Source organism: Cervus elaphus, chromosome 22 (genome assembly GCF_910594005.1).
Source record: "Cervus elaphus chromosome 22, mCerEla1.1, whole genome shotgun sequence".
Classification (NCBI taxonomy): domain Eukaryota; kingdom Metazoa; phylum Chordata; class Mammalia; order Artiodactyla; family Cervidae; genus Cervus; species Cervus elaphus.
In genome coordinates this window covers 51,811,386-51,826,188 of record NC_057836.1, presented here as the reverse complement: position 1 = coordinate 51,826,188, position 14,803 = coordinate 51,811,386, and the positions used below count along the sequence as shown (strand labels likewise).

The window sequence follows — 14,803 nt, the reverse complement described above, 5'->3', positions numbered from 1 at the left end:
AGGCCCAGGGCAGGTGTGCCACCCTGTTACCTGCAGACAGGCCCAACCCATAGCTAACCTCTTCGTAAACCAAGGCCTGTTCTCTCCAGCTGCCAGCACGGCTTTAGTGGGAAAAAACCTCAGACTGAGCTGGGTTCAAATTGTAGCACTTCATACTTTCTAAACTTAACCAGCTATGTGACCTTGAGCAGTTACTTAACCTCTCTGAGCCTCACTTTCCTCATCAGTACAATAACGGTGATGTTGCGTGCCTGGCAGGGCACTTGTGGAGGTTAGAACAACTGAACGCCAAAGTAGCCAGCACCAGGGCTAGTAGTCATAGGTCTTCAGTCATGAAAACTGCAGTGGTTACCATAACTCATGTGAAAGACATGAAGATTTACTCACCAACTTTCCAACCCTTTAAAATCTCTTTTACTTCCTAGGATCACTAATAACAACTCCCATATTAAAGACATCTCATAGGAAAACCGGGTCTTTGGATCATGGGTTGATGTCTTAATGTTGTCCAATATATGCCATGGGCTAGGGGGAGGAAAGTCAGAGAAAATTTTCCTCTCTGGGAATATATGGTTCAAAAGCAGCACCTACACAAAAAAATGTCCTGGAAAATGCAGACCTGTGGAATTCTTGGCCTTATTTTTGCAGCACTTTTCTTAATTTGGGCTTCCCTATGGCTCAGCTAGTAAAGAATCTGCCTGCAGTGCAGGAGACCTGGGTTCAATCCCTAGGTTGGGACGATCCCCTGGAGAAGGGAAAGGTTACCCAGTCCAGTATTCTGGCCTGGAGAATTCCATGGACTATATAGTCCATGGGGTCGCAAAATCAGACACTGAGCGACTTTCACTTTTCTTAATTTGGAATTACCTATTGAAGTGCATCCATCCCTGTTTATGGCCAATCTCCCCCACCAGTCTGCAGGTAGCATGGGGGAGAGACTGACTTTGCTCTTCCATGGTGGTACAATAGAAATGCATCATCCTAAGGGGTTATATGGACTTACTCCTGGCTCAGACAGTAAAGGATCTGCCTGCAATTCAGGACACCTGGGTTCGATCCCTGGTTGGGAAGATCCCCTGGAGAAGAGAATGGCCACCCAGTCCAGCATTCTTGCCTGGAGAATTCCATGGACAGAGGAGCCTGGCAGGCTACGGTCCATAGGATCACAAAGAGTCAGACACTACAGAGCAACTAACATTTTCACTTTCACACATAGCTTTATAAAGAAGATGTTAAACCCATTTTCCAGATGAGGAAACAGGCTCCCAAAGGTTAAGAGGCTCACCCAGGGTCACACAACTGCTAAAAGGTGGGGCCTGGCTTCCCAGCCAGGGATGTCTGACTGCAGAGCCAGGAGCGGCCACTATGCCGTTTGCTCCGCTCATGAGGGCAAAGCGTCAGGGCGCTCAGCCGTGAACCTGTCCACCTCTAGCGAGCTGGTCTCTTTGGGAGTGGGGTGGGGGAGTTGGTACTTATATTTCTGGGGCTGACTGTGTGCTCACTCTCCTTCGCAGCTGTGTTTGCAAACCAGGGTACGAAGGAGACGGACGCTTCTGTGTGGAGATGGACCCTTGTTCAGGATCAACCCCGGGGGGCTGCAGCCGCTACGTGAGTGTTGCTGTTTATCCCCAGGCTGCCGGGTATTTTAGGAAATCCTGAAGGAAGGCCTTCCAAAGGCAGTGTTGAATGACTTCATGGCATGAGGCATATTGGCTTGAACTCTGCATTTTAAAGTTGGTGCAAGCTGCTTTCTGTGACTCTCCACTTCTGAAATCCACATGTGCTGGGGGTCCAGGACTCTTGGGCTCCTAAAAATACAGAGAATCAGATATTCTAGATCATTAGTAATAAACTTGTGATTCAGACATTACAACTTACAAATGACTTTCACGTACGTGATCTCATTTGCTCCTCTCACCAACCCAATGAAACAGATGTTGTTTATTCCCATTTTCCTGGTCAGGAAACTGAGGCTCAGGGACATTAAGTGACTTGCCTTAAGATCTATTAGTGTCAGGGGTGTACCCCAAACTGACCATTGCTTTCATTAATAACTTTGGAATATCACCACTACCACTTAGCCAAGGTCACTTTCATTCCTTACCTACAGTTTAATAACTGCTGTCCCAGCTGCTCCTCTATAGCCACAGCCAGGGTGGATCAGATCCTGATTCCCCCGCATGCTGAAACCCCTTCGGGAACTTCCCCTGGCTCTGATGGTGAAATCAGATGCAAGCGCCTCGCCCGACCCTCCAGACTGCCTTTGGACAAGCCCCACCCACTCAGCCTCATCTGCACAGCTCTGTCTGTCCTTCAGCCTCCTGGTGGGGTCATCCTGAAAGGCCTGGAACTCGTACAGATAGGAGCTTGGGCTAAAACATCCTGTATACCTGGGTTTATGCCTCTTTATGGCTGTGTGACCTTGGGCAAACTCTTAGCTCCTCTGAGCCTCAGTTCCCTTATCTGTGAATAGAGATAATCACACTACCTTTCTCAAGATGAAGGCTTACACCTGCAAACATTCAGAACCATCCCTGACTCAATAAATGGCAGTGATGTTAGCAACGCTGGCCATTAGCTGACCAACAACAAGCCAGTTTGTTCTTTAAATCATCTTAGCTTTTCCATCGGTCTCAATGCAAGTGTGTATTTTAATCATTTCCTTTGTACTCCATGCACATATATACCTCTTCAGGGGACCCCTGGAAATCCTTCTTTTGCGCTTAGGATCATGTGGCTGATCTGGGGTTTCAGAGGCTTTGTTGCTGCTTTTCCTCTTGTAGGCAGAATGCATCAGAACTGGCAGGGGGACCCACACCTGCGTATGCCGTCAGGGATGGACCGGGGATGGAAGAGATTGCTCCGAGATCAACCCCTGCCTGCTGCCCAGCGCTGGCGGCTGCCACCACAATGCGACCTGCTTGTATGTAGGCCCTGGGCAGGTAGGTGTGACGAGGTGGACGGCAAAGAGGAAACACGATTCCTGCAGTGGATTTCCCTTTTTCCTCTAAACACAGAAGTCCTCTGGCTACTACTGCAGCTCTTTAATCATTTGTAACAGTGGGAAGGAGTGAATTATCACAACACACCTATGACTAGGTATTGCATTTTCTTTTACCTTTTGATCCCATTCACCCTCACCCCACCTCTGGCAGCCACCAATCTGTTCTCCATATCTATGAGCTTGGTTTTGTTTGTTTGATTTTTAGATTCCACAAAAAAGTGAGGTCATATGTTGTTTGTCTTTTTCTCGCCTGTTTCACTCAGCATGATGTCCTCAAGGTCCATCTGTGATGTTACAAATGGCAAGATTTCACTTTCTTTGGCCGAATAATATTCTAATGTATACATACACCACATATTCTCTATCCATTCATCCGCTGATGGTCAGTTTGGTTGCTTCCATGTCTTGGCTATTGTAAATAATGCTGCAATGAACATAGGAGTGCATATATCCTATCAAGTCAGTGTTTTCATATTTTTCAGATAAATATCCAGAAGTGGAATTGCTGGAACATATGGTGGTTCTGTTTTTAATTTTTTTGAGGAAACTCCATACTATTTTCCACAGTGACCGCACCAATTTGCTTTCATTACGAACAGTGCAAAAGGATTCCTTTTCTTCACATCCTCGCCAGCACTTTATTATTTCTTGTCTCTTTGACGATAGCCTTTCTGAAAGATATAAGATGGGATACCATTGTGGTTTTGATTTGCATTTCTCTGATTATCAGTGATGTCGAGCATCTTTTCATGTGCTTATTGGTTATCTGTGTGTCATTTTTGGCAAAATACCCCTTCAGATTGTCTACCCATTTTTTAAATACGGTTGGTTTTTTCTGTTGTTTTTGATTTTTTGCTGTTGAGTTTTATGAGTTCTTCATATATTTTAGATATTAACCCCTTAACAGATTATGATTTGTAACTATTTTCTCCCATCCTATAAATTTCCTTTTCATTTTATTGTTGCTTTCCTTTGCTATACAGAAGCTTTTTCATTTGATGTAATCCCATTTGTTTTTTTTTTGCTTTTGCTACCATTCAGGTACTATTACACAAAAAAGGAGATTGAGGCATGGAGAGGTTACATACTTTGCTCATGTTACACAGAAACCAAATTGTGTTGTGAAATTCACACCCAGACAGTCTGACTCCAGAGCTTCCCCTCGGTCACCACGCTTGATCACACCCTGTATTTCTCTATGACAGTCTACAGTTTGTGATCACTTTCACTTAACCTCATTTAAGGGACATTGAGGCAGAATGAGCTACTTCTTAGGAATTAATTAGCTTCAAGTGAGGTGATGACAATTGTATCATGATTGTAGCCATGAAAAAGTCCTAATCATAAAGGAACTCACTGCATTCTTATCTCTTGCCAAGCATTTGGCCAACAATTCCATTTGTTTTGGACTCACCAGAGTTGCCACATTTCACTTGAGGAAGAAAAACAATTTCTTGGTATCAGTATTAGTTTGCTAAGACTGCTGTCACAAAATATCACTAACTGGATGTCATAGAGCAACGGCATCGTATAGTCTCACAGGAGGCTCGAGGTCCAAGATCATGGTGTCAGCACGTTTGGTTCCCTTTAAGGGCTGTGATGATGAACCTGTTCCATGCCTCTTGGTATTCCTTGGCTTGCACATGCATCACACTGATCTCTGCCTTCATGTTCACACGACTTTCTCCCTCTGTGCCTGCCTGTGTACAAACCTCCCCTTTCTGTGATGACACCACTCATGCTGGATTAGGGACCCACCTTACTCCAGTGTGACCTCATCTTAACTAGTTCATATTAACAATCCTTTTTCCAATAAAGTTACATTCTGAGCTGCTGTGAGTCAGAACTTCTACATAAGAGTGAGGAGGGCCTGGGGGGCGGGGGGACACAATTCAACCTGTAACAGTATCTGTTCCCTTCTGCTCTATCATCCTTTCTGCAAACAAATTTGAAAAACTTCTAATGGGGGTGATGGAGGAAGAGAAAGGACTTTTTATGGTGTTACATAAGAAATAAAATAGGCCGTATCTAGGATTGCCCTCAGTAATGTTACTAGTTGCCTTGAAATCTTGTAGATATTCCAAACAGGCAAAAGTCCTAATTACCATGAATGTTTATTTTAAAAGACAGACCATGTTGGGGTCAATATATTAGTCTTGGGGGTGCAGAAAGGTGCTACCCAAAGAAAATTAAACACTCTTGTTTATAAGGTATTACCCTAACTTGTAAAGTGTATAGATGAGCATATATTTACATATATAGATGAGCATATGTTTACATATAAGATACCCAATTTACCTTATAAAGCATACACAACAAATAATACTTAAACCCTTAAAGATGAAAATTCATAAACAGAGGTTCTGTTCATTTCCTCCCACAACTTCGTGGGTCATCTTGTATCACCCCTAAATGTAACCACTCTCTAGACCAGTTCCTCAGTAAACCTCCTCCAATCAAAAGCTCCTGCTTTCCCACCTCCGTTCTTTTTTCTCTAACACGTGATCTCAGTTTGCATGGACTCCCCACTCCTCCCACCCTCTCTTAAGGTCCATCCCCACCACACTTCCCAGAAGAATCTTCCCAGCTCATCCTGCCTCCTTTGAACAGCAGTGGTCTTCATCACAGAAGCATCTCACACACCACTTCATCCATAAGACTTACAGCATCTCTTGTTTTCCCGTGTTTGTTAGAGACTGAACTCTTCTTACTTACTTGCTATGCTTTTTCTTCCTCTCTTCAGTGAAAGCAGCTTCAGGGTTCATTGCTGGTTCCATAATGGTCACTCAGTACCTCTGTTTGTTGAAATGATTACTTCTTTTTAAATTAAGTTTTTTAACTACAAAATAATGTTGGAAGACATTTGGGAAAATTAAAATGAAGAGAAAAATTAACACCATTCACAGTGTACCTGCAGTCACTGGGTACCGATGTATTGTGTGCCGAAGTATTTTTTCCTTCTGGTCTTTTTAATGCAGAGGTTTTTATTTTCCTCTCCATTGTTGCAATCCATTACATTTTTGATTGGTTCCTGTTCTGTACTTAGCACAGACATTTCCCCATTTTGTCATATAACGCATCACTATCATATTTAATAACTACATGATCAGGGCTGCTGCTTCCTTGTAGCTTGTATGCTGCACGAAGTATCCAGCCTATGGGGCAAGCCAGGGCTGAAACCCAGCCTGCACCCTGCCACCACAGCGTGGACCCAAACCTTCCCAGAAGAAGGGAGACTTTTTTTTTGCAGGATGAAACTGTCTACCTGCTGAGCCATTTGCCATGTGTTGTTCACGTAGAGATGGTACCTTCCTTACTCAGATCTGCCTGCTCAGAGGGGATGACTGTTTAGACTTACACAATGTGCCTTAGAGACTAGCAGTGGTCTTGTGCACGGATTTCCACCAAGTGGATGCCTCATAACTTCCTTCATTTTCCCTCTTAGGTGAAGGGGCCAACTTTTTCAGTGGAATGTTCTTTAGGGTCTAAGTTCTCTCTGAGACAAATCTCCATATGGTGCCCCTGGGGTAAGGAATTCAAAAAGGAAGTAACCACCAGCAAGAACCTCCTGTATAGTGCGGGGAACTCTGCTCAATGTCACCTGGCAGCCTGGATGGGAGGCGAGCTTGGGGGAGAGTGGATCCGTGTCCCTGTGGCCGAGTCCCTTTGTTGTCCACCTGAAACTATCACAGCATTGTCAATCAGCTCTACTCCAATACAAAATTAAAAGTTTTAAAACTGTTTTAAAGGTTTTTTAAAAAGGAAAGTAACAAGGAGCTTTAGACTGGGAAATGTAACATAGAATGTGGAGACCAGTCGCTGTGGAGTCAGAAGTGTAACAAAGACATTACTGGTGTTCTCTAAAAGGGCCAAACATCTATGGTTTCCCTAATTGGTTTCTTGGTGCTGTGAGAGGGCAAGGTATGAAAGTCTGTTGTTTTCAATCATCTCTTTTACTTTGCTCTTGGAATTACAGAATGAGTGTGAGTGCAAGAAAGGATTTCAAGGCAATGGGATTGACTGTGAACCAGTAACATCATGCTTAGAACAAACTGAGAAATGTCATCCGCTGGTGAGTTACTGGATTTTTCTCATTAGTACTATAAAACAATTACTTGAGAAAGAAAGAAGTTTGGGTTATTTTTTCCCTGGGCCCAGTAATGAACAAAATCTCTCTTACTCCCAAAGGGAGTCCCTAAGCAGAATGTGAGTAATTATTGCAAATTTCTCTGCATTACAAAGCATGGAAGAATCAACACACAATTGCCAGATAAGATTCCCAGCCAAATCTGAATTTCAAATAAATGACAATCCTTCAGGACAAGCATGACCCAAATATTAGATAGGACTGATATAAACAAAAAAATCATTCATGGCTTATCTAAAATTCACTCTTGGTATTTTTATTTGCAAATTCTGGCAATTCTAAATCAACAGAATAGTTAAAAGGGTAACTAGATTCCCATTTTGAATGTCATAACAGAGTTTAACCCAAATTACTGGTGAAAATGCCCATTCAAGGGTAGGTTGAGCCTTGTGTCTAAATTAGGGAAAAGCAGGCACAGATGTTAGAGCTGGTCATGGTCATGTTTTTCAGAGAACATCACTAAGCACCCAGCATCAGAACCAATGAAGACACTTAGTCACAATGCTTTTGGTTGCAAATAAAAGAATCCACAAAAATCAACTTAAGCAAAAAAGGAATTTGTTGGACATACGCCCCCAGGGTAGCTCCATAGGCAGGAATTACAGAACTTCCCAAGGGCTTAGAATCAGGATCAAGGCAGCTTCTTCCGTCAATCCTCCGAGACCATGCAGTTTCTCATTTTGCTATTCCCTGTGCTTTTACTTTCTCTGTGTCTGTCTCTGTCTTGTTCTCTCAAATTTAAGTGCAATTTTGTGCATCTTGGAATATCTGACTCTCCGTTCTTAAAGGGACATCTACCAGTGATGCCCACTAACTCAACAGCATCCCATGTCCCAGTTCTAACTCATAGGATAAAGGATCTGACCAGAAATCTGGACCAGAAAGGTTCCAGCCCAGCTGGGTGCGGGTGTCCACGTATGAGCCAGTCAGTGCTTGCCAGGGAGTAGGATGCCATGAGCAGGACTACCAGGCCCAGCCCTAGTATGTGTGGGGAGGTGGGTGATTTTCAAAGAAGAAAAAATGGGAGGAGATGTCCCTAAAGTGTCTGTTACCCAAGAGTCATAAGAGCACTTCACAAGGCTGAAGAAACTCCAACAATCTTAATTTAAGGCCGACTAAGCCCTGATCAAACATGAGAGGTTATTGGAACTTCCGCTTCATTCCAAGGTGTGGAAGAACGAGTATAGGGTTGCCAGATAAAGTGCAGGACACCTAGTTAAATTTGAATTTCAGATACACGGTGAATTCTTCTCCAGCACAAGCATGCCCCCAAATAGTATATGGGACATACACGTACAAAAGCCTCTTTGTTTATCTGAAATTCACATTAACTGTGTGTCCTGATTTCTGCTCACTAAATCTTGACAGGGATGAAAAGAATCTAATTGTGATTCCATAAGAGCTACACCAAACCTGCAGGAAGGGCTTGAGGGCCTGTGGGTTACTTCCAGCAATCTTTCAGCCCTGAATTTCACTGTAGACAGAGCCCAAGTATTCATAGGTACACCTCAGATCTAATGCTTTACTTAGGAAAGCAGATTATTTCTCTCATCTTCTTTGTATCAGGCAACCTGTCAGCTTACTTCCTCCGGCGTCTGGGGTTGTGTTTGCCAAGAGGGCTATGAAGGAGACGGCCTTCTGTGCTATGGAAATGCTGCAGTGGTAAGTCCTCTGAGAGCAACTTCAGGACAGAATCGTAAAGACAAAAGTCTTCTAGTTTAAAAGAAAAAGGCAAACATTCTTGGCTAGGATGCCTTTAAAATGCTCTACCAATCATGCGCTCCAGCAGATTCTATCTAAAACAAGCAACTTCTCACAAATGGCGTATGTGCTCTATGGGTCACAAATTTTCTACAAATTGAAGGGAGGGAACTTTTATTTGGCACTTTCTGTGTACCAAGGCAGTCTTGACTTCCCTTTCATGCCATTCTGCCTCTTTCCAGTCCCAGACTTCCCAAACGAGCAAGTAACTGGCACCTGCTGAGTTCCTGGGCAATCCTGTCCAGGTTGTAGGCCTTCTATAGGTATCCAGAGCACGCTGGGCTTACCCCTATCTGGGGTGTGTGTGTGTGCACCTGTATGCACCTTCTGTGTACCAGGCATCTTACTAAATCCTTAACATGCATCACAGGCCTCTGGGCTTATGCTGTTATTATGCCCATTTTATTGATGAGGAAACTGAGAGCCTAGGCAAACTTTCCTAAGCTCGCTCAGCTGGGTACATGCAGAGCCCAGCACTCAATCATCCGCACGATCTGCCGATATAGGACACACCCCACTGCACCGTCGCCTCTGGAGGGCAGGCCTTCGTCATGCTTCCCACGTCACCCCTACTGTTCATCAAGATCTTTTGAAATGAGAAAGTGAGCTGGTGAATTTCCTCCTCACTCAGGAGTTTGGTTCCTGCGCCTCCTGTCCGTGGAACCACTGCCTCACAGAGCTAGGGCTGCGCCTGCCCTCACGTGCTCCGTGACGGCTGCAGCGTCTGACCGTGGCCGCCCTCCTGTCGGGGCCCTTCCCACCCTTCACGGCACCTGCTTCTCCTCTTTATCCCACCAAGCCCGTCTCCTGACACCCACACCGTGGAGCGTGAACCCAGCATTTTCTCTGCACTGGCCATGGCCACACGTGCTAAAATTTTAGAACCCTAACATCTCACTCTCACGATGCTCCTCTCCTCCCGGGGAAAACAAGATCCAGTCCAAGGCCTCCCCCTGGCCCTCCGAGGAGCTCACAGGGCCTCAGCTCAGCTTCCTTCCGACCATTTTCGCTGAGCTGTCGCCTCCCGCTCAACACCAGCGCTGTTCCCCTCCCCCACAGACCCAGCCTTGGGTCTTTCTCCCCTGAGTTCAGTTCCAGCTTGCACCCTCCTCTCCCTGAAGGGATTACTCGAGCATCTCCATTCTTGCATCACTTACTGAACTGGTTTACTTTTTAACCAGGGTTTACCAGCTTACTCAATAACCTCAACTGCTTTCAAAAAGTAGTTAAGACAGCTCTGAGATATATTGTCTTCTGGTAAATTTGCACATAGTAATTGTTATTGCCATTTCCGTGGTGGTCAATAGTTTTTAAAGTGTTTTCACATACGTTAATGCATGTAATGTTCATGATCCCAGGGGCCAGGTGTCATTATAATCATTATTCAGGCGAGGCTCTTGCTTTCTCAGAGAGGTTAAGTGACTTGCCCAAGATCATACAGGTGGTAAATGGCAGACCCGGGAACTGAACCCAACCTTTTTAAACTCAAAGTCCAGAGCCTTCCTTACTCTATCACACCTTCAAATGACACTAATCTACTAGCTATTCTGGGTTATCTTTTCAAATCTTAAAGTCCCCAAAATAGCTATAAGTTGCATAGGTCGGGGCCGTCTTTTCTCTTTCATATCTTACAGCCTCCCTCACTCCAACCTGGTGCTAATTGTGATGGTTCAGTATATATGTTCATTAACAAACCCCATGGTGGATAAGTTAAAAATAACAGTGGCTAAAACTTACTGTGTCCTCCATGCCAGCCTCTGTGCTAAGCACTTTAAAAACATTAACATTTCCAATTGCCACATCAGCCCTAACCGTTGGAGTTTTATCATCCCTATTTTACAGCTGGGAACATTGAGGCCCAGAGAGATGAAGTAACTTCCCTAAGGCAGCAGCCCCCAACCTTTTTGGCTCCAGGGACCAGTTTCGTGGAAGACAGGTTTTCCACAAACTGGGGATAGAGGGATGGTTTCAGGATAATTCAAGCATGTTACACTTATTTTGCACTTTATTTCTATTATTACTATATCAGCTCCACCTCAGAGAATCAGGCATTAGATCACAGAGGTTAGGGATCCCTGACCTAAGAAACTATGAAATGGCCGAACCAAAAAGAAAACCCAGGTGGTTAGGTTCCATGTCCCAAGGCCCTGCTCAATGCTGGCTCTGAAAGTGGGCAGTTTACTGAGCTCTGTGACCCTCCCGAGGGGCTGGGTGGCCATGTCCTGACAACCAAAATACAGATTTAGACAAACTTGAGGTTGTTGTTTCATTTGAAGTTTCTGGAATTACTCCTTTACCTTGAACATAGAAGATAATTCGAACCAATAAGCATGAAAGAAACTGCATGGCTCTGGCAACATGGGGATTCATCCAGCCTGGGCATCATTCATGTTGGCCTGGGCAATGCTGGCAAGGACGATGCCCAGAGATGCCCTGACATGCCTCTCACTGATCCTCATCTGTGTTCTCTCTCCTCTCTCCTCCCTCTCTTGCACGAAATGAATAAGGAATTGTCCTTTCTCTCCGCCGCAGCTGTATTTAACCAGTGGATAAATGTGAGTACCTTTGTTGAAATTAGAATTGGAAATAATATATAATTTTAGAGATATGGACCGCATGTAATAGAAGACTGAAAATGCAGCTGTTGGAGGGAGGGAAGGCAGTCATCTAGAGCAGTGGTTCTCAGCCCTGACTCCACTTTAGAACCATGTGGAACACACGTCTTTCAATAGCCATGCCTAGGTTCCCACCCCCAGATGCTCTGATCTGATTGGGCAGAGGTTTGACCTGGACATCAGTGTATATGAGGAACCTCACAGGTGATTCTAGCATGTAACCAGGGCTAAGTACTTCTAGTCTAGGATAAGCTGGGACGATCGACTTTTCAACCAATCTAAATATATATGTATGGCTTCATTCTTCCTTGAAAAAAGGTCTTTTTACAAACTCAATGTAATTCATCATTAGTAATTCGCCAAGTTAGATTTGGCATTTATAGCTACAATCCTATCACACTTCATGTGGGTTTTGCGCTCAGCCCAACATGTCCTGAGGAACTGTCTCCTCTCCCTTGGAAAGTTCTAAAACAAAGAATCTGATCTCCAGCATCCCCAGTTGTCTGAATCTCCATCATCTTTGCCCAAGTGGCCCGAGGTGGCAGGTTCAGCAGCCATCGTGACAAGTGTTTAGTCCCATTTAAGAAGACAGGTGCCAAGACACGCACTGTGTGGTCAGCAGCCACTCCCGGACAGCTTCCTGTTGCTTCCCCGTGGGCTCTTCCCAACTCCCATCACGTGGGAAAGGAGGGCCCTACTGCAGGTGCTGGTTTCCATAGGACCCACCCCACAGGCCTGAGTTTGCCCGCGGTGTGCTGGAGCCCGCTCATCCCAGCTCGCAAGGGCACAGCTTTCCCAGCCCCTCTGTCAACACTCTCATGATGGGGGCTGCAAATCAGCCACGATGGGAGAAGTTACACCACAGAAGTCAGCAAGCACTGCAAACTGGGGCTTTTGTTTGTTTTTTCTGCAGAGCCAGTTGTTAAACATAAGCCCATCACAGCTTCTACCCAGAACTTTTAATAGCCCTAGGCAAATAGATAAAGTTTGATTTCAGCCCTTCAGTCTCTCTGTCTTGCTGAAACTGTTTCTGGAGTCTTCCTACCATCCTTATTCCAAAGGCATCCAAGCATTCTCGGGGTCTCTGCACACACATGTGTGCACATACACATACACATATGATCCTGTCAAGACTGTTCTCTGCTCCTTCGTTTAGACTAAAGGGTGAATGACTGATAATGATTCAAAGTGTGGCCTGATTAGGAAGATATACCTTTTGTCAAGACTCACCCATTTAAATAAAAGGAATGAGTCTCAAAAGGAATGTGGAGGCATCAGTCAGTAGGTGGGACCGATTTGGGAAAGGAATCCCTAGGACCTTCCCAGTATCTCTGAAATGATATCACATGGGATATTGGATTTCTGCCAAGGATTAAGTCAGCCCCGTTTGTCCTCTGACATGAGTCAGGCCACTTTCTTTTCCTCCTGGGATTCAGAATGCTTCCCTACAACACCTGCTGTCAACTACTGGAAACCTCACTGTCCTTGTGCCCTCGCGACAAGCCATTGAGGACATGGACCAAGAAGAGAAAGCCTTTTGGTTGACCAAGAGCAACATTCCCGTCCTCATAAAGTAGGTATTATGTATTTTGTTCTTCACGATGTCTTACTTACTAGCATCAGCGTGAATGAAGTTCAGTAGAGATGGGCCCCACGGGCCTTCAGATCCATGTAACTGAACATGTTCTAGGACATGCCGCCCACCCCCCCCCCCCCGCTCCTTCCCCCAGAATGGAAGTAGTCAACATGACTGACAGCCAACTCTGTGCTAACTGCTTTTACATACAACCTAGTTAATCCTCTCTGTGAAATAGACATTATAATTATTCCCATTTTACAGATGTGGAAACCAAGGCAGAGAGTGATTAAATAACTGACCCCAGAGGCCATGGCCAATAGTTTCAAGGGGAGATTTTCAACCTGGTAGTCTGGGTCCAGAACCTACCCTCTTAACTACTCCCAACACCACTGTCTCAAGCATCAATACCTCATTTCAGCCCTTATGGACTATTGTTATAGGTACCATACACTACTGGGCACATACGGAGTGGCTGATCTGCAGGCCCTGTCACCTTCTGACATGCTGGCAACATCTTTGCAGGGCAACTTCCTCCACCTGGAGAAGGCAGATGGGGTAAGAGAGCACCATATTGGGTCTGTTCAATGAAAACTTGTGATATATGTTCATGTCGTACTTTGAAGGTTTTATGTTATGGAAATTTCCAAACATGAGCAAAAGTAGATGGAGAATAAACCTCCATGGTAGGCATCACCCAGCTTCAACAACTATCAACATATATTAATACACACACACACACAGAGTTACTGTATAGCAGGGCTCCTATAAAATGAGGCTCTCTGCCCACTGGTTGGCCACAGGCTCTTCTATTAGACCACAGACTGATCCAGAAAGGCAAATGCTTCCTTTCTTCTGGGTGAAGGCAGTGGAGTTTCACAACTTTGATTTTTATGTGCGGCTAAGAGCTTGTTCTTCCAGATGTTCAAGCTGGTTTTAGAAAAGGCAGAGGAACCAGAGATCAAATTGCCAACATCCGCTGGATCATTGAAAAAGCAAGAGAGTTCCAGAAAAGCATCTATTTCTGCTTTATTGACTACGCCAAAGCCTTTGTGTGGATCACAATAAACTGTGGAAAATTCTGAAAGAGATGGGAATACCAGGTCACCTGACCTGCCTCTTGAGAAACCTGTATGCAGGTGAAGAAGCAACAGTTAGAACTGGACATGGAACAACAGACTGGTTCCAAATAGGAAAAAGAGTAGTCAAGGCTGTATAATGTCACCCTGCTTATTTAATTTATATGCAGAGTATATCATGAGAAACGCTGGGCTGGAAGAAGCATAAGCTGGAATCAAGATTGCCAGGAGAAATATCAATAACCTCAGATATGCAGATGACACTACCCTTATGGTAGAAAGTGAAGAGGAACTAAAAATCCTCTTGATGAAAGTGAAAGGAGAGTGGAAAAGTTGACTTTAAGCTCAAAATTCAGAAAACTAAAATCATGGCATCTGGTCCCATCACTTCATGGAAAATAGATGGGGAAACAGTGGAAACACTGTCAGACTTTATTTTTTTTAGGCTCCAAAATCACTGCAGATGGTGATTGCAGCCATGAAATTAAAAGACACTTACTCCTTGGAAGGAAAGTTATGACCAACCTAGACAGCATATTAAAAAGCAGAGACATTACTTTGCCAACAAAGGTCCGTCTAGTCAAGGCTATGGTTTTTCCAGTAGTCATGTATGGATGTGAG

At 44.5% G+C, this 14,803-nt stretch overlaps 1 protein-coding gene across 2 annotated transcripts in view; it reads left to right on the top strand.

Annotated features, from left to right (window-relative positions):
- STAB2 (stabilin 2) overlaps positions 1-14,803 on the top strand; it is a 174,634-nt gene that overhangs the window by 80,604 nt on the left and 79,227 nt on the right. For both annotated transcript variants that reach the window (XM_043880899.1, XM_043880898.1), the window contains 7 exons: positions 1,515-1,608; positions 2,784-2,942; positions 6,981-7,076; positions 8,718-8,813; positions 11,420-11,467; positions 12,964-13,100; positions 13,547-13,661. In XM_043880899.1, the coding sequence (XP_043736834.1) occupies positions 1,515-1,608; positions 2,784-2,942; positions 6,981-7,076; positions 8,718-8,813; positions 11,420-11,467; positions 12,964-13,100; positions 13,547-13,661 (745 nt within the window). The remainder of the gene's footprint in view (positions 1-1,514; positions 1,609-2,783; positions 2,943-6,980; positions 7,077-8,717; positions 8,814-11,419; positions 11,468-12,963; positions 13,101-13,546; positions 13,662-14,803) is intronic.